The sequence below is a fragment of the Grus americana genome, chromosome 12, assembly GCF_028858705.1.
Source record: "Grus americana isolate bGruAme1 chromosome 12, bGruAme1.mat, whole genome shotgun sequence".
NCBI lineage: Eukaryota > Metazoa > Chordata > Aves > Gruiformes > Gruidae > Grus > Grus americana.
Window position 1 is genome coordinate 9,034,613 of NC_072863.1, and position 25,532 is coordinate 9,060,144.

At 49.0% G+C, this 25,532-nt stretch overlaps 1 protein-coding gene across 2 annotated transcripts in view; it reads left to right on the top strand.

Annotated features, from left to right (window-relative positions):
• The window catches only part of GPC3 (glypican 3), a 153,411-nt gene extending 128,905 nt beyond the window's left edge, over positions 1 to 24,506 (top strand). Inside the window, exon 8 of one of the 2 annotated variants that reach the window (XM_054839327.1) lies at positions 23,357 to 24,506. In XM_054839327.1, the coding sequence (XP_054695302.1) occupies positions 23,357 to 23,532 (176 nt within the window). In that variant the 3' untranslated portion in view covers positions 23,533 to 24,506. The remainder of the gene's footprint in view (positions 1 to 23,356) is intronic. The other variant, XM_054839328.1, reaches the window with a different exon arrangement.
• The last annotated feature ends 1,026 nt before the right edge of the window (positions 24,507 to 25,532 follow it).

A 25,532-nucleotide genomic window follows, 5' to 3' on the forward strand; every position in this document is an offset into this window, starting at 1 on the left:
GGATTTTGAAGGCAGATAATGTTTACAATAAGGGGGAAGACTGAAAACCTCCCAGCTCAGAGAAGAGCGCATCCTGTTTGTCAATGGAGTAACCGTGGAGCCGGCACCCTGGCCATGCAGCTCTAAAAATAGAGCTGTGTACATACACACACATACATTTATGCCACACCAATGGCAAATCATGCCTGCAAATAAATTATAGTATTTTCCCCCAAATTACGAGTCAGTGCAAATGTCTTCCAGGCTGTACGATGCAAACGTGTGCTTGCACCCCGCTGGGATCGGTCGTCCTACATCGGGCACCCAAAGCAAACAGAGTCCGGGGTGGCTGGCGCTTCGTTGCTGCTCCAGACAGCCACCCACTAATTAGCTCACCTCCGGCATTCTCACTCGAGATCCCATTTATAACCGACAAGCTCGTTGCCAGGAAGCCTGAAAATAAAACATGGGTGCTGGAGAGGCTCCTGCGCCGGGTGGGCGGCTTTAGCGGGCGCTGGGAGAGAGGAGGTGCAGGCTTTTGGGGGGCTTTGTAAAGGTGGTGTGGTCCAGCTCACCTGTGTGGGGATGCTGTGCTCCTGGGCATCTCACGAGTTTTGCCAGGAGGAAAAGAAATCCCTTTTAGTGGCCAGAGCATCACCCAGGGAATGTTCTGACTGATCCAGCAACTGGGGGGGGTGGGAGGTTGAGGGGAAGATTTACCCTTCCAAAATATCTGTGTTAGGCAGTGACAAAAGTTGTCTTGGGAACAGATGGATTTGGCAGAATTAAGTAGAAATAGTTTGTCCTGGGAAGGGAAGTTGGCCTCATCCCATGAGATATGTAAGGATAAGATGTGTGCAATAAAGATATATAAAGATGGCTCTGCAAGTTTGCGTGTGTAAAACAGCTCCCCTGCCTGGCTGTTCCTGCTGCATAACCTGCATTTAATTTTGCCTTTCTGCTCTCCCTTGGTTATGTCTAAGGAGGAGTTTGTAGTTCCAGCCCCTGGAGAAGCCCCGAGTTTTCCTGCACCCATCCCGTTTGCTGCTCCGGCTGCCGCCGTGTGCTGCCAGACCAGCCGGGTGGGCCGGACCTCTATGCGGGTTTCCAGCAGTCCATGCCGTACCCAGGTGCTGGATGAAAGTCAAGATCTGCACAGCATATCCCTTGATTTACCCAGATCTGTAACTCTTTAATACCTTCTGGCTTGCTTATCCTCTCGGCAGGGATGTTTTGAGAGCTCTCGTCAAATTGCAGGCTTGAACATCGCCTCTGGGCTGGCCAAGCGTGGTCTCTTCCTGGGCGGAAAAGCAGTTTGTTGGTAACTCCTTTATACATGTTACAAAGGTGGTGGTGTTGCTTCCAACGGAGAACAGGCACTTTGCAGAGCGGGTGATGTCTCTGGCAGCCGCCTTCCCAGAGAGAAGGGGCAGCCGTGCCCTCCGTGGGCACAGAGCGGGACGTCACTGCTTTCTGCCTCGCGTTGTGTTTTTGGAAGCTGCTCTGAACCCCTGTGAGTTGCAATTTTCACCCTATTCTGCTTTTAAACATCTCCAAATGTCACAGGAAACCATTGCACGTTGTAGAGGTCTTGGTGCTGAGATGTCATTCCTACAGCTCAGCTGTTGGTAACCTTCCTCTTGTCACCCTGTTTTCTCCAAGGTTTATTTCTTGAGGTCAATCCAACCCTCGCTGTGGCAGGGAACAGGAGATGCTGCTGCTACGATAACATTTTAATTGCTTTTTCATGGGGCGCAAAAGGCTGTTCATTTTGGGGAGCAAACGGGTACCGGCGGGTTTCCCTGCCGAGGCAGTGGCTGTGCGTGGCAGTGCTGGAGGCTGGGCAGGGTCGCTTTGGGTGCAGCCCTCCGGGTTTCTGCAGCCCATTCATGCTGGAAAGTTTCCTTAGAAGTGGGTATTTGTGCTGGAAAATGGGACGCTCCCCATCTGGGAGTGCCTAGATGTCTACCAGGACTCACTCTGCTCACTCTGTGCTTGTGCCGGGAGACAGACAAACAGTAGTTAAAATATTTACAAGATCATGTCTTCCCACCCTTTATCATGGTGATTGCTTCCCTGGAAATGCCTTCAGGGTGCCGTATCTGAGCGGCTAGTATCTGCTGATGGGCTCTGCTCCATTTTGTGCTGGGCCTTGGGACATTCATCTGTCTGCTGAGAGAGACGTTTTCAAATACCTGATTGACTTTTAAAATACTCCTTCTGCAGGTGGAAAACGTCCCCATCTGTGTGGATTTTGCTGACAGCGCAGGGCCACGTGGTTGCTGTGCCTTCCCGCTGTACAGCCTGCAGGCTTGGGTTGTCCTACTGAAAAATGTCATGCATACAATATCAATATTTATTGTACGTGGCTCTGCTCAGCCTTCAGCAGAGGTGCCCTGTCCCTGGCTCACACGGCGGGGTGAGCCGTGTCGGTTTGACACGGCATCCTTCTGCTGTTTTTTTTCTATTCTGCTAAAAGCTTTAGGACTTTCAACTATCATTTTTGTAGCAGCAACTTTTTTTTTACTTTTTTTTTACTTTTTTTTTTTCCCAAAGAGAGTCCTGTTGAATGCCTGACTGAAGCAAGGATAGCAGAAGCATACTGTTTTACAAGACATTCATCCTGTCCCAGGGCAAAAAAATGACAAGGCTAGATGTCAGCTAGATGATCCTGATAGAAGAGCTGGAATTGTACCAACTAAAACAGTGCAATAGCTTGATTATTGTTTTTCTATTTCAAGTGTTTGTGTTTGTTGAAATTTCTCCTTTTAATGAAGATTTGGTTGGAAGTCAAGAATTCTTTGTCACTGTTCAAATACACGCTAGAAGATGGAGAGGGAGTCATGTGTAGCAGTTGGCTGAAGCTCTAATTGAGTGGCAAGTTCATTAATTCACTTTTGACATCAGCAAAAATGATTTTTTTTTTTTTTTATTGACAGACCAGGAAAATTATTGGTGGCTTTCAGAGATGGGTTTGTTTATAGCATCCATCAGCTGGCTGTTTGTGCTGTTGTGACTCTTCCAGGCCTCATGTTGTATGTAATATATACATTTTGAAGAGTTCTTGTAACTTTTGTGCTGTGAGTTCCTCCAAAGAAACAGTAAGTCCACAACTGAAGAACTAGAAATTCATCTATCAGAATAAGTTTGCACTTTAAGAAAAACAAAATGATACAAAACCATCTGTGGAATCAGCAAGTAAATCTACTGGATATTTTAAACTCATGCTCCTATTTTCTGGTTTCAGTTTTTCTTCAATTTTCTTTTTTTTTTTTTTTTTTTAACTTTTTCAGTGTTGTGCTTACAGGCTGCAGATCTAAGTCCATCTGAGCAATTTGTATCTGGTATTTTTAGGAGCTGACTTCCACTGCCTCGGACCATTCTGACCCAAAGCAAAGGTTTTTTAAAGCAGGATCTGTGGAGGGCATGTAAATCCCCGATATCCTCATATCCATCAATGACGTGCATCATCGCGTACCCCATGTGGGCAGACATTGGCCTAAACCCTTCTCTGGGAAGCCCGGATCAGCTCAGATGAGGCTGGTTCTTGGGCTCAGTATAAGGCGAGGGTGAGGTTGAAGGGTTGGAGACACGCTGAAGGTCAGATGAGGTGATGCTTCTGCTCTTACACCGTACAAATGCACAAAAGTCTTTGTGAATCTATGATCGCTTACCAATCCCAGATGTTTATAATGCCAGTCTGCTGGCAAAAGGTTTACCCTCTGTTCGGGCTGCAAGTTTGAATAACAGCTTGTATTATGCCAGAGCGTCTAAGGAGATACTTTTCAACAGTGTAATTTGGGAGCTAATGTATCTTTAAATTGTTACCAAGCACAGCATTTTACATGACTGAACGCATCAAAACAATTTCAAGCACGCAAAAATTTGCCCAGTTGCAATAGTGATAGTCATATTTATCTTTAAAGGATGATGAATCTGTTTTTCTGTGGCTAAAAACATGTGAATTCTTCTGAAGCTGGGAAACGCAATTCCTGACTTGAATACAAACTTACTTTTCTTTTTGTGCTGTTTTTTGTTGTGGAGAGACTGGATTTCTTTTTAAGGGGGGACAATAAAGGAATATTTCAGACAGAAGCAGACCAGGTGCTACTTGCTAATGGACCGACAAGATAACCTTACGCTGATAGTCAGGGCATCGTATCTGCGCAGTTTGTCGTACAAAGAGAGGTTTGTCTGCGAGCCTGATAACAATATAACATGTTGATTGACTTTTCACATAGAGGAGGGTGCCCCTTTCATGAGTGGCTTGGCTTTCGCTAATGCCTTACTGCAGGTAAGCCGATAAGAGCGATTACGGGGATCTAATAAATGAGGCTGTAGGGTGCAGCCCTGCTCGACGTTGCAGGAGAGGGCTCCAGCCCCGGACCGTGTCCCAGCCGTGCGGGCCAATGCGTGTGCCCAGCACTCATGTTGGTGTGCTGGCACTCAGCTGCAAAACATCCTGGAGATGTCCTGTGGGCACGGGGCCGGGCCATTCCTCTCTTGCCCCATGGCTCCTGGTCTCAGAAAATGGGGGATGTGCCCTGCATGAGGAGGGGCTGCCTTCTTTCCTGGCAGCATTTCCACTCCTCAGTGGTCCAGGACAGGCTGGTTCAGCTGAGATTCCTTCCTTGTCGACTGCTAGATCAGTGTACCTCACCGCGCTGTCTTTAGCCCTGATGCAGAGTGAAGACGGGTGGGTGCTGAGTGCCCATATTAGCTCATGGTCCTTGGGATCATGCTGCAATTTGTCATATCTGCTTATACTTCAGGTGTCTTTGCCTGCCTGGGCACCACTGAAAGGGAGCAGACACAAGACAGCACTGTAGCTGAGCTACTGCTCGGTGGTACTCAGAAACCACTGCCACCAGCTGAATGCAAGACTGGGGTCAGCAAGACTGGGATCCTTTGGTGCACACCACCGTGATGCTGGGGTTTTGGCTATGGGCAACGGCAAGGATTGAACATGAGGAACGTCATGTAGTGGGGACACCCAGAGGTTACATGGAGTCAAAGTCGCAAGAAGACAAATTCATGGAACTAAGGTCCATCAAGGACTATTAAACACGGCTTGGCTCGGGATGAGCTTGACATGCGTCTGCCTAGAAAGCGCCTTGGGGACATAGAGCTATGTGAGTAACTGGAGACACAGTTAACATTGGGCCAGGTGGCCCTGTCTCATTGAAAGGGTCTAGGAAAGGGTCCTGGGCTCTCAGCTGTGGCTGCTGCATTGCTGTCCATCATCTTGTCCTGAGGGACATGTCCAAGAGAACTTGGAAAACTTTTGGATACAACTTTCAGAGCACTCTTGAGCCCTAAAGGGAAGAAGATGGGAAATGCTGAAATCCTCCAGACTGCCTTAAAAATCCTGACCTCTTGGTTCCCCTCTTCAAATTTGAACAAATGTGGGAGTTTTTACATAGGATATTGTGGTGATGACCTAGCAGTGCGAATTGCAGCATCGCATTATGGCAACAACCAAAGTCTCTGGGGAGCTGGTGTTTACTTAGATACGGTTGAGTGAGAGCCTACATGGCAGCCATCTCCTTACCCGGGATCCAACAGGTTCATACTTGCTGCAGATGGAAGCATCACTTTCTTAAAAATTAGTTTTTACATCTTTCCATAAATATATGTGTATGTATCTATGAACTGATCAAGTCTGACTAAATGAAGCTGTGAGATAAATATCTGGAAGATGTCTTGGTTTTTCCAAACAGCGATGCTCCCTGGAAAATCATGGGTTGTAGCCTGGGTGGAGGGAAAGGCATTGCCTGAGATGAGGCTCTTAAAATGAAATCAGTGGAGAGACTATGCTGGACTCATCGTGGGCCTGATCCTGGAGCCTGGCGCTGGTGGTTGATGATCTTCAGCAGAAGGAAACACAGACCTGCCCAGAAAGCAGCCTGTCTTTTTAGTCCTTGCCAAAAAGATATCGGAAAGAGGGAAAGGGATACTCGTCCAGAGAAATCTCTCAGGAATTATTGGGTTTAATCCACATTTCTTTCCCTCTTCTCCCCACTCCTTGCTTTGCAAGTGAAAATGGTGTGCATTTGGGTCTGGGCTGCAAATTGCTCATCCGTCACTGTATTACCGGGACACGATCGGTTACTGAGTCAACACTGCTCTGTGCACTCCAGAAACGAGGGATTCGTTGTCTGTCAGGACGAAGCTCTCTTCGACTGTTGTGCTTTAGCCGTGACCTGTGTGCGCACATCTGCCGGGGCCGACACCAGGAGTAATGTGAACTGAACCAGGTGTGTCCATCCGAGCGCTGGCTCCTCCGATTCCCAGGCGGACCTCCAGCAGATCTCGCCTCCTCGCGCAGCTGAGATGGATGAGCTGTGAACTGGAGGGGAGATGTCCTCTGTCCCACGTGGTGGCTGCCAATGGGCTGCGCTCTGCCCCCGGCCCCGGGGGTTTCTAGGGCTTTCCTGGCTCTAAGGAGAGCCCAGATAGCTTTCTTCCATATCAACAAATTTCATGCAACCAAGTGCTTCTGAAGTTCATTGGCTTTGCCAGCTTTTCTGAGTCTATGGTGCATCTCACTTGGGGCAAAAGCGACTTGACCCCAAAGTTTAACCTCCCCTCATGTTGTCTTTAGGGCAAGTTGGAAACTTTCTGATGGGAAGACTTTGTGTTGTAAAACGCCTCACCGCTGGAACCAGGATGCAATGAAGCATGCTGGGGTTTTGGATGTTGGGGTTTTTTTGTTTTGGAAATAAGTTGAAACATCTTTCTCTGCTCCTGCAGCAGGGAAATGTAGCCACAGCCTGCTTGCCCATACCGCAAGGTAAAGCTGTCAGCTTTCACTCCAGAGCAGCTTCTTGTCTAAAAGTCTGCTTGAGATTACATTTTTAATTTTACCATAGAAAAAAACGAAATTCAAATGAATTGATTGGATTTTGTTGGAGTGGTATGTCAACTTGCCTTGGTTTTTTTTTTTTTTTAAACAACAGAAAATTTGGCCGCATTTTGCCTTTGTTCTGCTTTGGAGCAGTAGCACGTTCCCTGTTTTCTGTGGGAATGGAAATCTGGCATTTTGACCAGCTTCTGTTGTTTCAGAAAATGTCTTCAGTGGTATTTGGGGCCCTCAACAACATCTTGCTGTCTGTTCCTGCTTTTCCTTTGCTCTTTGCTTCCCACGGGACCTGCGATGATGCTCGGCCCTTCCCTCCCGCGGGAGGCTGGGTCTGCACCCAGCGCAGATCTTGAATACGAACCCAGCCCAAGGATGTTGCCTGCCAGCAGTGCCTTTCCTTTCCCACACCTTCCTTCCTCCGGGGGCCCTTTCTACATATCCCATCTTCAAGCAGCCGGGAGCCGGTGCCCAAAGCGCTGCCTTGGGGGGCTGACTCTTTGCTGGATGCTGAAGGACCCTGTGCACTGCTGCGTGGCCAGGATGCTGCTGCATCCCTTGGCTGACTGCTCCCTTGGCGGTTATATGCCATGATGTGCGGGGACGTCGGTATTGTGGTGGCAGGTACTGCTGGCTGCTGTGGGACCTTGCTGGCTGCGTCAGGTTCAGCAGCTGGACAGGCTGCTGGGGCATCTGTCACTGTCTCAGTCCAGCACAGGAGTCCCAGTAGGATTTCTAAATGTAAATTACAACTGCAATGTGATGCACATCCTTTCTCTTCTTTTTTTTAACCCTCCTTCCTTTTTTAATTCAGTATCTTGAGCCTCTGTAAAATTGTCGGACTCAAAGCTATTTTGGAGTTGCTTTGTGTCCCATGGATACTGGAGACGCTTCCTGCATGGGGAGGCAGACATCTGCTGCCGCCTGTTTTTGGACTTTTTTTGTGTTAGGCAGACTGCAGTTGGCAGGTGGGAGCCGGTGGTTATTATCAGAGTCTGAGTAATATCCTCTGCCTCCCTGATAACTCCTGCTGGCTGCTCTGCAGCTTCGGTACGTTCACTTGTCCTGTTCTGGTTCTGTGTAGATCATTCCAGTAAAAAGTAATTAAAAAAAAAAAAAAAGCGTGCTCCCCAAAGTCATCGCAGAACACAGCCTGCAGTATCTCTTCCTCTTCCCTTGTCCACATAAATCATCTGCTAAGGCAAGCGCAGAGAATGCGAAAGAATGCATTTATACCCGAAACGCTCTGCTCTCCCCTTCTCTCTAAGGGCAAACTTCCCCACTTGTGCTCTGGTGTCTGTTGGCAAGGAGCATCTGGTGTGCTGTCGCCTTCGATTTCCCTTCCTGGCACTTGTAGCTTTATTTCTGCCTTTGCAAAGACTAAAAGGGCCACAAAGATGATCAGGGGGCTGGAGCACCTCCTGTATGAGGACAAGCTGAGAGAGTTGGGGTTGTTCAGCCTGGAGAAGAGAAGGTTCCGGTGAGACTTTAGAGCAGCCTTTGGTACTTAGAGGGGGCCCACAGGAAAGCTGGAGAGGGACTGTTTACAAGGGCATGGAGTGATAGGACAAGAGGTAATGGCTTTAAACTGAAAGAGGGTAGGTTTAGGTTAGATGTTAGAAAGAAATTCTTCCCTGTGAGGGTGGTGAGGCACTGGCACGGGTTGCCCAGAGAGGTTGTGGATGCCCCATCCCTGGAAGTGTTCAAGGCCTCAAGGCCAGGCTGGATGGGGCTTTGGGCGACGTGGTCTAGTGGAGGGTGTCCCTGCCCAAGGCAGGGGGGTTGGAACTAGATGGTCTTTAAGGTCCCTTCCAACCCAAACCATTCTATGACCCTGTAAGGTGTGCCCAGCATCATGCAGCCCACATGTGGCTGTGCACAGCCACCTCCCTGGAGCTGCTGCATGGGCTGTCCATGGGTACTTTTCCCAATGGACTGATTTTTCCAAATGTGGGGCCAGTGGCAGATATGCAGTGTGTGAGGGTCACAGTGGTACCCTGGTGCTTTTGCTGGAGGTGTTCATATGGACAGGCGGGACGTGTTGGGGAGCCACTCTGGCCAGGTGCAGGGAGCGAAGGCTTTGCATGCCCCACGTTCCCCTCCTGGGCTCTGGTGGGACGCTTCTGCCGGGCTGTGGCTTTAGCAGCAGTCAGAAAGCTTTGCCCTGGTGGGGTGGTGGGGTCTTGCAGCTCTTGTGGGGATGGAGGTCCTGCATCCACCCTCTTCAGGCATCTCCTTGCTCTTTTTGATTCCCCCTTCCTACCCCCCACATTTGCTTTATTTAGCCCAGAGGAATCAGGGGATGCTCTCCAGCCACTCCAGCTGAATGGTTTCTCCTGGGCCCCGGACCACTGCCCAAGATCTGCTGACTCTTGTATTTCCAGTGAACGAATACCAGCTGGTGCATCAGGTTTTGATCTTGGAGGTTCAGCTCATGTCTTTGCATCAAGTTTGCTTCTCTAAATGCTTTTAATGGCAGCACTGGGCAGCTGAAGGCAGCAGAGATGGTATGGCACTGTGGGCAGAGGTAGGTCTGGTACAGCCTGGAGTGCCCAGCTATGAGCGTCCCCCACGCACAAGTAATTCCACTGAGCTCAGTCCTGGGGTGCCTGTAGAGTGGGGCACCAGCTTAAGTATCTTGCTGGTACTTAAGTGTCTGCTGGGCCAGACGCTTAATGCTATTAGCAGATGCTCAATAGGTCTTTCTTATTTAGTGGCCTTAATTTATTAAATCAGGCAGCAATACTCTCGGAAAAGTAGTGCCGGAACAGGGAGCAGAGCGAGCTCTAAGTTTCCAGTTTCTGCTGGATCAGGCCCCTGGAGATCCGTGTGATCTGGTGCATTGGAGGCAGCGCTATTGCAGTGACTCATAAACAGATGTGCCCAATTTACATTGCAGCTTAATACCTTTGTTTAAAAAAAAAATGTTTTTTCAAGACAAATGTGTTAAAGCAGATGTTTCCAGTAAAACAAATACTTGTGTGATTTACAAACAACTTCCCACTGCCAGAACTCATTAGAAAACGTGGAAAAAAGAAAAGAAAAATGGTTTCGTGTACCAACAAAAAGATAAAATCCAAAAATAAAGACATAGCGAGGTATTTCTACCCATTGAATGAAAAGAACTGCTGTGCTTGGGTTGGGAAGCAAAAGGTTTGAGATCGATTTTGGTTGCTAATAGCAGTAAGACTAACCCTGACCAGTTGCATACATTAAGGAGCAGAAACCTGTCTGTAAAAATACTTAACCAGCTCCTGTTATGTAGGATACAGGGTAACCGGGATGACTGTGTGGGATTGCCCGGAGGTTCCTAAAGCACTTCCGTCCCATTGAAGCCTACACTGGGGGGCTGCACTGACCCTAAAGCGAAGCAAACTGATGCAGCCCCTATAGCAAGCCCTGCTCCGAGGAATCCCTCCCTGGGCATCTTGCCCTCTGCATCCCACAGCTGGGGCTGGGAAATACTTTCTCTGCCTCGACCCGCAGCTCAGGCTTTCCGGGGCCATACAAACCTGCCGTGTCCCTGCGTTTCCAGGGGGGGGCTGCGCAGGGCTGTGCCCATCTACCTGCTCCTCCCAGTTTTTGAGAGGCAAAGGCTGGTGTGTGCTGAGAAACTCTTGTTGTCTCTGGTCTCTTTGGACCCGCTTTCCACCCAGCTCCATTGCGGGGCTGCCGTCACGCAGTGCCTGCAAGCCCGGCACTCATGTTACATACAATTTGACACCCCATGTGGTCTTAATGGGTTTCCCAGGCTGCAGCTGCAGCACAGCCAGCCCTTTTTGTTAGCTGCAGGGACTGGCAATCCCCCTTTGCCTTCCAGCTCTCTGCTGCACAGGTATCATATCTTTTTAATGCACTTGTCACCTATTCCATCCAGGCATTTGTTGCTGAGGAGACAATGACAGTGGACATTTGTGGGTCAGCAGGCTGCTCGTCTAAATCCATCATGGCTTAGCACCTGTGCCCTCGGCAAATGGCTTGACCAGCTTCTGAGAAGACACGAAGTCATCCAGACAGGTGACCACAGCATCGCAGCTTCAGCCCCTGCCTCTCCCTGCAGCTTTGCTAAAGCATCACAGGAGGCCTCCGGCGTGACCGAGGCTGCACGAGTCCCATGTGATGTGCGTGGGTTTGACCCAACAAAGGATGCCAGCTCTGCAAATGCTGCAGGACAGTTTCTGGAGCCTCTCAAAGCACCCGTCCATGTCAGGGTGCCTTCCCATGGCACTGGCAGAGCTGCTGGGGACATCTCTCACAGCTGGATGGGTTGGGAGGATGGGCAGAAAAAGGCAGTCTGGTGGTCTTCTGCAGCCTATCCCACCCGAGGAGGGGTGACACAGCAGCCAGTGGCACACGAGGATGATTTGAGAAGCTTCTGCTGCTTCTTGGTGGACAGACATGGGATGTCTTATCAGGGCTGCAAGTTCATCGTTCCAAAAAATGACCCGCTAGTGTCAGAGAGCTGCTGGGGTGTCCTTCGAAATAGGGACTGAGCGGGTGCACTGCAAGATGCAGTGGGACATGACAGCTCCTTGCCCTCCCTGGTGTCTCTCTAGTTTTTGTGCCTTGCCATCAAGAGTGTTTTCAGAGCAAAACCTGCACAGGGGGACTTGCTGCGACATGTCCAGAGGAATTAAAAGCATCCCAGGAGGAGGAGGCTGCTGCTGCAGAGCGACTTGGGCGCTCAGAGGTGCTTTTCGCAGCTTGCCCATCAGTGCTCGTGAAGCCTCGTTGCAACCTTGGCTCAGTTTTAACCAGTAGTGAATGGAGGCTTGCGCTTGGCTCTCGGGAACCATGAGGCTTCAGTGCTTAATTAATCTCTGCAAAGCAGAAGGCATAATTAATGCCTGTAGCGTGCTTTGAGATCCTTGGGTGAAAGGCAACGTGCAGTCGCTATGCTTTGCCTTTCCAGAGCAAAACCGCACGGTTGGGTCTGTGAAAATCGTCACTGGCCGGTACCACGTGCCATGCACGGCCATCCTGGGATGGCTGCTCGTCGTATCGCGGGGTTTGGGGGGTTTTTGGTCTCTGCTGGTGCTGTCTTGGGGAGGGCTGTGGGCAGATGTAGCCCAACAGATCTTCTATGCCCTCCATGCTACGATGCTCCTCGACTGGTGCAAATTGTCACGGGGACATGGAGCCAAGTGGCGGAAAAAATCTCCCCTTGCTAGTTAAAAGGAGACATCTCCATCTGCTTTCCTGGTGTTTCTACCCAGGCTTTTGTAATTTGTTCCTGAAATATCTTTGTTTTGCAGCCATTTCTTCAAACAAAGAGGGAAAATGGCCACTAGTTGTTTAATGTTGGTTTTACATTAAACCATCCTCTAAAGACTAAGCAAGCTGGGTAAAAAAAAAAGAGTATATTTTGGTAGCTTAAGGACAACCAGGCAGATTTCCTTCCTGATATCTCTAAAGCCTTTTTTTTCCCTCACTGTCAGCATTGTTTTTGAGGGTGTTAAACATAGAGGAGAACAGATTGCAGGTATGTTGAATTCCAGCACAATCAACTGTCAGTATTTAAAGAAGATGCTTTTAACCAAGTCTTTAAAATTATCTCCTCATTTATCGTCAGGTGTAAAACTGCACGTCGTACAGAATTGTTCCCTGTCACACGCGGTCCTGACGCCATCGCACCCGCTCATGCTTTGGGTGATCTGCAGACGTTTTACACCACTTGCCACTGAGCATTAACAGAAATAAATTAACACTTTAAAAGCGTAGATGTTCTATTTCATCGGAGTCAGGCAGGTTATTTGGAAGGGAAAGAAGTGTAAATAGAATGAAATTCTTAAGCCAGATTATTGATATGACAGGACTAAAGAGCTTGGGATTCTGTGAAAAGTGCCTCTTTTCATCCCTCTAATAAGTCCATTACTTGCACTCGGGAATATTTTAAGGTCCTTTTCATGCTGAATCTGGAGTTGAGCATGCTTTGCATTTCAAGCTTTGTCTATGAATCAGTAGAAGCCAAAGTTATTTCTGCTTTAAAATAACAGGAGCAGGGAACAGCTAATCTCTTTTCATTCTGAGTCCTTACATTATTTTACTGGACAGAGTTTGTGTTGGCTACAAAACAGGGCATTCACAAAATCTATGAGAAGGAATTTAGTCTAAGAATGAAGCCTAGATTGCAGTATGCATAAAGACTCCTTCTCCTAAGGCCATTAAGAAATTCCAAATCTGAGCTATTTTGAACAGTGACATTAAATTAGCCTTGCTAATTCCAGTAATTCAAGCCGATAGCTGAGTTTACAAATCTACTAGATGAGGCCTTCCCATAATTACAATCTCAATGTGCTTTTCAGCTAAGGTGAGTTGGCACAAAAAAAGATAAATAAATAAAAGGGGGGAAAATGCTCTTTCTGTTCTGGCTTTTGAGATGAATATCTCTAAAGAACAGTTAACCGGCTGTATTGCGCCAATAAGACGTCCCCTGTCCTGGACTGGTAAGTTCATTTTGCCTCTAATGTGCAAGTGAAATGCAGAAAAGAGATAGGATTTTCCCCTGCTTTGTTTTTTCTGTTGTCTCTTTTCAAAGGAGCATTGATGCTGCTGGTGCTTGTAGATCGGTTTTTGGTTGTTTATTTACACGTGGTAATTCCTACTGGGAAAAGAAAGAGTCTGACTGTGTGTTACCCTCTTTTGTGGGGGGAAAAGACCCCCAACCTTTGATGGATAAGTTCAGGTTAGAGCAGGTGGAACAACAATACAAAGCAGCAACCCCCCCTTATTCCTCTGGAGAAGTTGATTTCCAGATCCTAACACAGCTAGACATTTCCAGAGTGATGGAAAGGTTTTGAGGATATATTTTCAAAGCCATAAGGCACAAAAACATGAAACAAATAAAAATTGAGTGCATTATTTAAAAGGGTGTTAATTTTATTAGAACCGAGCTGAGCTAATATAAGGGCTAACGTAAGTAATCACATCATCACTTAACTTGGGCTGCAGTGTTCATAAAATGTCCTTTTGATCAAGCTGTAAGTGTTTTGATCCTTATTCTATGAGCATCATTCAAAGTGACCTATCTGTAGCTCCAAACAGGCATCTGCAGCTGCAGAAGTCCTTGAGCAATAACAGGTCAGGAACTTGAATGCGTGCTCTGCCGGGAATGCTAATATTGCAATCTGGGTTTTTTTTTCTGTTGTTCCAAATAAGAATGAAAGCACAAAAACTCTCATGAAATAAAAATTCCCAACAGAAAATTGTTCTGCCACCATTGACTGTAGATACTGGAGTCAAAATATTAAACAAAATGTTGATTTTAATCTATCAGAATAATAATGGTATGGCCACTAAATATTTTTATATCACTGGCACATGAGTGTTTGGCCTTTCTCCTGTTGGTAACGTTGTCACCATTGGCACAGCCAAGTGAAGCATCTTGAGTTTTAGAAGACCACCCTGATTTAAGAGGACATTTTTCTGCTGGGCACCCGCAGGGCTGGGTGCAGCTCCTGCAGCTCACAAAACCACGACAGCATGTTGCACGGTCCTGCGGAGCCTGTTTGGAAAAGGGGTGGACCAAGGAGCGTGGCAGGAGCCTGGCAGGCGTCTCCTCCTCTCCTTGGTGCAGGGAGGTTTCCTACCACCAATGCATGTTGCCCACAGGCTCAGGTACATGCAGCAGATAATGCCCCAAAACAGTGTTTAGGGCAAAATCAGGTAGAAACAGCTGTGCTGTTTTCAGGGGCTGGAGGGAGCTGCTGTCACTCCCTGAGGCCAGGGTGATGGCCAGGGAGGAGTGCGGCAGGTGGTGCGGGGCACGAGCCCATCTCTTTTCCCTTTTCTGGGAGGGTGGGAGAGGAGGGAGGCTGTAATGCAATTCTTGATTTCCAGGAAACTTTTATCTCTAATCTCCATAATCCGTTTTAGAGAGGATTTTGTATTTTTCAAGGGATTTACAAACTAGATTATGTAGCCTTTTTATTTTGATTTTCCACTGTGATTGTGACATTCCTGAGACTGAGCCATGAGTGCTACAGATAGGACAGGAAGGGAGGAATTCATGGACTTGGACCTCAGAGCCCTCTTGCATTGTCACCTCCTCGTTTCACCGCTCTCTGTGTGAATGGATGTGTCCCCAGACCAATTTGGATGCTCCCACGTGAGCTGTGCATCCCCGTCCCTGGTACCCTCTGTGGCTGCACGTACAAGCTGACTTGGGGAGGTGCTGGGCAGGAGCCCAGGGCTGATCCCCTCCCTCCCTTGCTCCCTCCTCTTGACGTAGAGACAGCCAAGGTGGTCTCCTTGAGCTCCACCATGGTCCCAGCCGCGGGTCCCCAAGTGTGATGGGAGCTCCTTGGCCCCCAGGAAAGAGCAAGTGTGATGAGATGGATCTGGCACAGTCCAAGTACTGCAGCCATGGTGTCCTGGCCCATCGGAGATGCCACCACCACCCAGCTCTAGCTTTTAGCACCATGGTTCCACCAGTGCTTTGGGACCAGGTTTGCTCTCAGGGACGGGGACAGGGGGCGGGAATCAGCCCTGCTTTTGTGTCAGATGTTACGCGCACCCAATAAGCAGCTGGGTTTAATTTGGGTGTTTCTCTGCAGCCATGCAGAAGGCAGTGCAAAGCCAGGTCCTGGTTTCAGACTTCAGTGGTTGTTCCTGGGGCTCCTTCCAGCACAGGGAACATGACCTGAAGCTGTTAAAAAGTTCCAGCCTGTGAACCCAACCCTTCTTTTTCTATATAAAGTGGGAAAGTTGATCCCAGGGCCTCCTGCATTACCCCGGTTTTATAGGCTGAAGTTACTTTAATGTTTTAATGCAGAGCTAGGGGTTTGTTTATTTATTTATTTATTTTAGCAGCTTAACGCAATTAAAAAAGCCGGGTGGTGCTGTAGCCTCTCGGCTCCCTTCCCTTGGCAGGGCTCTCACCTCAACCCATGCTCTGCAAACGTTCCCCCAGCACGGGCAGGGGGAGCTTGCTCTCCATCCATGCTGGTGATCCTGGGCAGTGTAAGAGCACAAAACCTCGGGTGGTTTCTCCAGGAGCGGAGGCAGGCTGAGCAGATGTGTGTGTGCCTCCATGCCTGAGCCCACCTGCTGGCTCTACCTGTGGGCTGAGCAGATATGTCTGTATCCAACCCAAATTCTTGGGTTATGATCCAAAATCTCACTCCAGATATTTTCCCTGGCATCGTGAGTTGTAGCCTGGTGGCTACAACTGGTTGTCAGTTTGATCCCCAGGCTGGGAGCACTGCTCAGATGCTTTCCTTACATGCATGCTCAAGGAGCAAAACATCAGCCACATTTGATTTTTCTTTTCCTTATGAGCGTAAGGCAATGATGGATGTCCAGGGATTTTTGACTGAGCGTAGACATTGCACGAAGTCCCGATCCCTTCTGGTTGAAGAGGCACGTTCCTGGTTGCCTACTTGGAGCATGAATGCCATGAACCCTCCTCTCTGTGGCCTGGGCCCTGTTCAAGTCTGGTTTCCGCATGCAATGAGTCACAAAGGAAGATGTCAGATGTTCCTGGGTGCCGTAACACCACCATAGGTCTTCTGATCAAGCATTGAGCAACATCTTTCTGCCTTGAGGGCTGCTTCTAGCAGTTGGCATCTGGAAGGGAGGGACCATTGCTGTTCCCCTTAGGACAGTGCCTTGGCAGGTCTTGCTAGTACATGAATGTCACTAAATGTCCCGAGCTTGGAGAGTTGAAGGCCAGCAGGTAACAAGCAAGAGCTGCCTGTCCTGGTCATATCCAAAGAGCTTTTGGGGGAGCAAAGACGAAGGAGAAAATTTCAGTTTGACATGATGATGGTTTTTTCAGTCATTAGAGGAAATGTGAAGCATTTAATTTAGCTCCACTATCACTGGGAATGTTACCTCCCAAAATCAAGACTATCCTGAGATGTCTGAGGTGACAGCAGAGTGATCAGAAGGGATCACTTTGTGGGTTTAGACCTTGAAGGTCTCCAAAGAGGCAGAGGGTGACTCCACATCTGGGCGGGCTGAGGTATGTGGGGGATCTGCAGGGACATTGCTGCCTCATAAATCACTTCCATTCATACTCTTCTATTTCCAGCTTTTCCTCTTTTTCTTTCTTGACTCCTGCTTTTGTAGATGCTTTTGGTCCATGTTCAGCTCCCTATTTTTCAATTCTTCTCTCCTAAGTTCCTTTACATAGCAGCTCTTTTTCTGGACAGGACAGCTGGATATCAGACCAGGGCATGCTGCTTCATCATCAAAGTACAAGGACTCCAGCACTTCCAATTAATAATGCTAATGAGATTTGTTAATTTTTAATAGATTACATGAGCGCGTTTTGCTAAACACGTTTTTGTGGCTCCGCTCTGCAAGTACAGTTCAGAAACTCTTTCACTTGCTGCCAAAGGGAAAATGATTAATGCAATTGCAGACGCCAGATTCTCTTCGGGGTAAATCTAGAGCACACCAAGGAGCAAAGAGGAATTTAATGAGTACATTTTCAAAGTAAACATAGGCCCAGGTCATAAATGATAGCCCTTCCTCACCACCAGCCTCTGGCCAAGGTGAGGTGGAGGAGTAGTGGCCTGAATTGGGGTCATGGTGCAGCCCCTCTGCCTCTACCATGTGATGTGTTGGGTTTTGGGGGTGTTTTGTCTCTTTGCCCCATCCAAAGCTTGAGGATATCCATGGACAAGACTTTTGTGGTAGTGCTGGATGTTGGGGAGCTGGGGTGTGCATACGGGCTGCCTTGCAGAGCTCATGGCCGATTCCCCCCTGTACCCCGAGCAGCATCTGGTCCCATCCCTGCCGTGGGGCTGAGCTGGAGCTTCCTCACCTCTCCGTGCTGGATTACTTGGTCCCCCCAAATCAAGATTGGTTCGATCTTGGGGGAACTTCCCTGGATAGGTGCTGGCTTTGTGGTGGTGCCTGCGGTCTTTGGGTCACGCAGGCTGTGGGCTGTCAGCAGTGCGCCGGCAGCTGGGATGTGTCAAACAGGCGAGCAGGGGAAGAGTCTTGGTTTGCAAATCAGCAATCCCAAACCCGATTTCTTTGGGTTTGTGCCCAGGAAGTCAGTTTTACCACTCACTGCTGAGCCATGCCAAGCTCCCTCGGCCACAGTGCCGATGGCAATGAGATGGTGTTGAGCCGGATTTTTTCTTTTTTTTCCCCCAAATTCATATTGCCAAGAGCCGCACCTCTTAAATTGCTGCGGAGGAGGTGGAAAAGCAGAGGCACAAGACCATGCACATGCTGCGCATCCATCTTGGTGATCTCACAACCGTGCCAACACAAGCATCGCGGCCAGCCCTGGCTCGGTGCTTTAATTACGTGCTGGCGCGGCCACACCTACGGCAGGGCGGTTGCAGCTCATTGCGCAAGAAGACAACTGGCAAACCAGTTGGAGCTCCAGGATTTTAGTGGTAATAAGCCAGAGGGCAAAACCTCCCTGGTGAGATGAAACCATGCTTGGCTAGGTGTTTGGAAGAGTTTTAAGGTGTTTTGGAGAAGCAAAGGTTTGGGGATCCCAGCTGTATGCACGCAGTCGTGGCCGTGTGTGCCGTGTAACTCCATGGATGACTTCAAGTGTTGTCTTTGTGGAGGCAGAGGGGTGTTTGTAGCATGAGCTGTTTGCATGAGAAAGCCAGGTAACTGGAAGCTGAGGTGAGTAGAGCTTTTGGTGTTCCAACAGGAAGAGTTTGGGATGAAATGGGACTGTTCTTCTAGATTTCAGGTGCAAACACCTGTGAGAGTGAAGTGGTTGGAGATGGAGAGAGTTGGGAGCCAGGGTCAGGTAGTCTGGTCTGTGGAATCACAGGCTCTTATGCTTCACCTGGTAGTGTGTCGACAGCTTGGGCTTGACTCAAACATCTCTCCCTTTAAGAAACCCAGTCTTGCTTTGGAGACAGCCAGCGTCTACTGCAGCTATTGGCAACTCACTCCCCACAATGATGAGGCTTGCTGCTTAAAAAATTAAATAAAGCAATGCACCCCAGAGATTGTAATTCTCGTTGGCGATGGTAGTGTGTACTTTCCTAGACAAATGCTGAAGGATATGCGCAGGCAGATGTTCACAACTGACCATGAGAGCTGCAGGAGCTTGCCAAGCTGCCCTACTTGTCTCTGACGTTTCTGCCCGATGTGTTTTGTGCTTATTGGAAACACATGGTCATGATCCATTCCCTAGTCCCTTCATACTGTAGAGTTTCCATCATTTGCAAACAAGGGCCATCACCACGTCCCCGCAAGTGCTTTGGCCCACTTGGCAACCTCATTTGGTGAACAAGCTGCATTAGGCACGATGGTTTTCCCCGTGGGGGGATCTCCTTCGCAGCCTGCGCACTGCACCGGCAGAGCTATCGAGTGACACCACGAAGCAGTTGTCATGCATGGCCATCCCTTACGACTCTGTTACTATATTAGGTCCATCTCTGGAGCCATCTGCCAGGGCAGGCTTGGCAGGCGGGCAGCCCAGATGCCTGCCTGTGAGATGACATTCGCTGGCTCTGGGCAGCAGCCTGAGGGAGCTGGGCACCGTCCTCTTGGAGGTCATTTGCCAGAGTGGCATTTGCGATCGGTTCTTTGCTTAAGACTGTGTTGCCATTTTAGGGGTGAAAAGGGGTGTTTCAGTAGGCAGCGGTGGATTTGGCACAGGAATGCCTGCCGTGACGCTGCCTGCGTGCCGGTACTCATCCTCCCGGCTTCTTCTGTGCCAGCTGCCGTGGGACTTACTATACCAACTCAAAACCAATCTCCTCCTGCTTCAGCCGCCTTTCGTAGCCGTCTCCAAAGCCAGCTAGCAGGAAGAGCTTTTTAATGATTCCTGCCGGATAAGCTTGCACAGAGTCAGTATGCCTAATTCTAGTCCTAATCCATGGAAAAATGCCACAGCTTCGTTCTGCGGGCGCAGAAAGTGCGTGTTGTAGAGCTGGCAGCAGGTTTTGTCATCCACACTGAGAGACCATAGGAGCTTTTGCTGTCCTGGGAGCAAAGCGCAGCAGCTTTGTGTTAGAGAGGCTTTTGTTACAAAAGATGCTTCCGGAGGGACTGGCTTGTGTTCGGCTGGAGACCTTTCACCAGCTGTGTAAGGACTCCGGGAAATGGCGCGGCACACTTGGCTTGCATGCAGGGGGGAAAAAAAAAAAAAGCAGAGCTAATGATTGACTATTATTTTAAGGGGATTATCTAATCCACAGCCCAGAGGACAAGAGGGGCCAAAATGAGTGAAGATTGAATATGTAATTAGTGCAGATTGTTGGTAATACCCTCTGGACTCCAACTGATTATAAACAGAAACAGATTTTTTTTTAGTGTCGTGTCCCCCCCTTTCTCCCCCTCCCCCCCCAAAAAAAAAGCCTTTGCAGGCCAAGGAGCCACTTTGTGGCAGAAACGGTTGTAAATTCAGGGGGTGATCACAGCGGGGGCTGTGGAGACCTTCACGCAGAGGATGGCTTGGGAGCAGGGAGGCAGAGGAGCAGCTTCTTGAATTCTTTTGCAGTGTAAAGGCAGAGTTTTGGGTGGAAACGACCGAAATGGCATATGTGGGAGGTTAGTTTCTGTTACCCCGGCAGCCACCCTGCAGCTCCATCCCGGGTGCCAGGGCTCCTTCTCTCCCGGCAGCTGTGGGAGCAGGAGGTGCAGGGATGCAGCGGTGACCCGGACTAACCGGGGATCCTAATGAAGGCTGGAAACCATAATGAAGCCCTCTCAGGAAGTACCTGGTTAGGAACATTTGCTAATTTGGATTCCTGGATTTGAAATATGTTTATTATTTATGTTTAACGTTGTTATTGCCTGGACCTGGTTATCAGCTGCCTCAGATCTATTAGAGGCTAATACTTTTTATTTTCCTTTCCCCCTATGTACCAAAGGTCAGTAGAAGTTAAGTGAGAGGGATTTGCAAGAGTTACAGATCCATTATTAATACAAAATAAAGGACGTATGGCTAAATTGATCAAGCCTAAAAATACAATTGGGCACAAATGAGCTCAGAAAAGGAAACAATGGAAGGAACAACACAAACAGATGACACACCCAAATCCTAAACTTCTAAAGCAGTTAAACAAGTCTAGGAAAATAGCTCTCAAATCTCTGATGACAAGAGGGTTTCTATTCACTTCTCTGTAATTTGGTTAAAGGGTATGAACGAGAAAATCGCCATTTCCATTGGGGTGAAATTCTGTGGTTTCAAAAATTACCCTTACTCAGGTTCAGAATCTCAGAATCTCTGAAAATTTCCCATATAAAAGAGTATGTCTGAAATGACAACTTTGGTATCCTTTGGCTGAACATACCCAACACAATTCAGCTGCTGCATTGCAAACCGCGCAGGAACTCGCTTCTCATAAATTACAACATCACAGAATGAGACTTTAAATGGGAACGCCAAAACGCTTTGTGCTATTAAGCACCTTGCTGAAGCACTCTTTTGCTTCAAATTTCTTTTCTAAACTGAAGGCAAGAGTCGTTACTCCAGTTCCTGGGAATTTTTTTTTAGTTTTGCTAGGATGTCCAGTAAGAGACTATTCTGCCCCAAAAGCTCTGCCCATCAGCTGCAGATGGCTGGCTTGGGAGCACCTGGGTGCCTGCTGGTGCTGTGACCCCATGGAACATCTTTTAAGCTTTAGCAGTCTTTGGAGTGTGTGGAAACACCTTCCAAAACACACCAGGGCAGGCCAGCATTGCCCTGATGAGACGTTGTACTGGCTGAGGAGTCTTGCGTACAACAGCCAACTGTGAAATAATCTGCCGTTATCAAAATCCCTTCACTTATTCTGCAGAAATGAGCTCGGGAAAATAAGATGGCACGGCCAGGCTGCTCCCAAACTGCCCCGAAGTCTGAGCATCCCTTGTGCCAGAGGGACTTTTTCTTTCTGTGCTCGGAAAGCAGCACAGGGTGGGCAGAGGCGGCCTCTCGGCGCATCCCTTTCAGAGCGGCACCTTTTCCTGCTCTGCCCGTGGGGGTGTGACTCCAGAAGACAGCAGCATATCTGTACTATTACCAAAAAAAAGTAGGAAAACTGTGAAGAAGAGGAATCCCAGTGTCTGTGGGAATCTGCTGGAGAAGTTAGAGTTTACCAGGCAGGTTTTACTTGCACCTGGCCCTTTGTGCAGGTGGATATCTGCTCCCTTTCAGCCATTTCTGACCCTCTTTGATGGCCTGGGCTGACTCACTTGTCATGCTAACATCGTTATGCTTTTGTTTTGCAGTGTTTGGGTATTTTTGATTAAGAAATACTGCCTGTTTGACTTGGCAGTGACGTTCGTTGGATTGATGCAGCGTTTTTTTAGCTGGAGTGTTTATTCAGCTCCTTGGATTCTTTCTCAGGGGTGGGGTGGGATGATCCAAACCCGTCAGTATGCTGGTGATCCACGAGGGCCTTTGAAAAGCTTGAGCCAGGGTCTCTTCTGATGGAAACCACCAGCTTCCTCCACTTCCAAAGGCCAGGCTCTGGGGATGAGATGGACAGGCTTAACTGATTCCCATCTGGGTGAAAACCTGGGCCCCAGAAGGAGACGGCAGCAGCACGAGAAGGGGAGCGAGGAACCCATTGCCTTGAGTCAAGCATGGGTGCATCCTCTTGGTTCAGATGCTTGGCAGGTACAAACACCCCAGGTGGATCTGGCTAATGGCATCTTAAACCATTTTTTGTTCTTGGCCTTGAGAATTGCTGGTTTCTTGCCTTTCAACATTGCCTATTTGGACTTTTTTTATTCCTCCCTGTCCCAGGAAGAGAAGGGTGACTGTGAGTTACTGCTCAGCGGGTCTCTTGCAGCCAGTGATGGGGTGTCACAAGCTTTTCCACCATTAATGTCATGCTCCTCTGCCGGGACTATCAGAACTTGTATCCTGGGCATTTTCTTGGGTCGGAGCTTGCACATGCTTCATCTCAAAGTCCCCATGTTGCAACACCGTCATGCCTGGGTTGCATGATCCATTCACATTCCTCGCTCTCCAGCACTTTGATGAGGTGGACAGGAGATGGGATGGACGTGTTGAAAGTGCTGCAAGGAACATATTTTGCACACACTTACGTAAGACTGCAGAAATGCACAGCTCCTCAGGTCCTCCAACCAGATGGTATTATTTGGGGAGCAAGGCCTTGTGCTGTCTCTGGGTTCGGGGGGACTATTTGTGCTTGCCTGGATTTCCTCACTCCTGCACGCATCCTTGCGGTGTCTGGGGACCAGACACGATTTGCATTGCTAAACACCCATCCGAAGCTCAGCTGATTTTCTTTGGGAGTAGCTCTCCAGTAAGCCAGATCCCCTTATCTCTTTTGTTTTCCTACTGGCCCACCTGATAGTTGTGATAGTGTCTGTCCAAGCATAAGGTTTGGTGTGGGGTACTAGGAGGCTCTCTGGGACCGGGGCTGAGTGCAGGACTGACAAGATGTTTGCTAAGCTCTTCTGGCCCTTCCACCCCTGCCATGATGCCTTCGACCGCACTCGGACCCCACTGTCCCCAGCTGCCGGCACGGGCTGCCCTGGGGACCCCAGTGCTGGTGGGGGCTGGATGTGCCGTGCGTCGGGATGCCGGCACGCACTTCCTCTTGCTAATCATCTCTCTCCTTCTGCTTTCAGAGCTGGCGTACGACCTGGATATGGATGACACCGCTGTAAACAAGCAGCTTCTGAACCAGCAAAGTAAAGACGGTGCCACGATCCGCAACAGCGACCCCGGGAGCGTGGCCCCTCGCCCCAGCCCTGCCGCTACCGTCACCCTGGCCCTGCCGCTGCTGCTGGGCCACTGGCCGTGAGCGGTGCCGGCGGCATGGCTCAGCGTCTCTCCGTGCTTTTTTTTAATGAGGAAGGCATTCAGAACCTCTCCTGAAGTATACGCACATTTCCAAAGACAGGGCAAATGACTCAGTTTTATAAAAGACTATGGTAACTTCATGCAAAAAAAAACCCTAAAAAAGCTTTTGTTCATCGTAAACTAGCAAATATGTAACAGTGCTTTTTAAAGATAATCCTGTTTAACATAAGAAAGTTGATATTAAATTGTGTTCCTTGCAGTTTTTGAAGACTGAGGTCTCCATTGCTGTGAACTTGAAGACCATGTTTCATCTTGAGTTGTTGGAGCATTCATGGGCTACAGATCACCTACGATTTATGAAATACTCTCAGCAAATACCAGACCCCTGTTCCTAGTTGACTTAATACAGATTTTTTCTGTAGTTCAAATGGTTTTTGTACTTACTCCAAATTCAAAGCTCACCCCTAGGAATGTAGCCAGGCACATAATAAGGAGGGCGTATGAAGACAGGGGAGAGAGAAGGTCAGACATACGGCACGAGGAAAGACGCTGCGGAAGAGGAGTTGTCATGCACTGGGATTGTTGTAGAGACGTGCTCCCGTGGGCACGAAGCACACTTGCATCGTGGCAAGTTGCAGGTGATTTTGCTGCTCGCCTCCCAGCAAGGTCCTGCGAAGCCCTTCCGTGCAGGTGGCCGGGCCCCTCCGGCATCCCCGTGGCCCTTGCAATGCCCTGGTTTTATTCTTCAGAAGCAAAGCACCTCCTTTCCCACGGGAAATCTGCAAACAGAGCTCCAGCCAAAGGACAGACGGCGTGGATGTACACGCTGTGCTTTACGGGGATGAATAACAGGCATCCAACGCATTGTGCTACAAGGGAGGAAAAGAAAAGGATTTGCAGGAGCCCGGAGGCAGATGAGACTCTTACTCACGTGTTTCTTTGCATGTTACTTTACTTAAGCTATCTCTAAAATAAAGGTTGGTTGCTCTATAAACAGTGCTCTGGAAGTAACCTGCCGCATGTGCGAGGCGATGCTCTGCCCTGTTCCTGGAGTGGGCAGCCTGGAAGGGCCACCAGTGCCCGGCTCGGGGGCACCACGGAAAGGCTTGGCATAGTCCGATTAAACGGATGGGCTGGGGCCAGGGAGTGTTTGCTTTGGTTCCTGGCCAAAATGGTTACATACTCCTGTTCAAGATGCTGCCTTTACTAGAGTGATTGTATCTGCAGTATCTTAAGCTGCAGCGTGTGCATGTACGCATGCACGCGCACACTCATGTGCACATACATGCTTTAAATATTTGTGTGTCTCAGACCTTTTTAAAAGCAACTTTACAGTTGGGAGAAAGTAGATAAATCCAAACCATGCAATCAGATGGTTTGGAGAGCGGTACCTGTGCTTGGTCTTACTTCGAAGCAGCGTGGCTGATCTGGCTGACCCTGATTTTTGTTGAGACGAGCCATGGCAGAGGGAGAGCTGGCTGCTCACCCCGCTCCTCTGCCTGGGGCCAGTAACTCCCAGTTCACTACTCCTGATGGAGAGGAGTGGATCTGGGCTAAGCCCCGATGTGACCTGCTGGGTAACGGTTGGAGAGCTGTCCTCTGGGTTTCCGACCCCTCGTGTCCCATCTGCATTGGGGTGAGTGCTGGGGATGTCTGGGCACTGTTGATGCCATACGGTATTCCTGTAAGTGCTGTCTGAGCAGCTGATTTTTTACATCCGTGCCAGTGTGACGTGTATTTGTATTTTACATGTTCACAGACCACATTGCGATCCTCTCCGTCTCTCAGAACTGCCGCTCGCTGGGAAGCCCTCAGGTTGAAGGGCTGCCAGTGCACGGGGGTGATGCAGGGGAGAGCCATCGCTGTTGCTGGCAGAGGTGTTTCTTGACCCACCAGCTACTTCATTCATGCGTTGGCCCAGCTCTCCCCGTCATCCCTGCTCTCCGTGCCGCAGCTGGCTGTGCCCGTGAGCCTCTGCTCCACCAAAGGGAATATTTTATT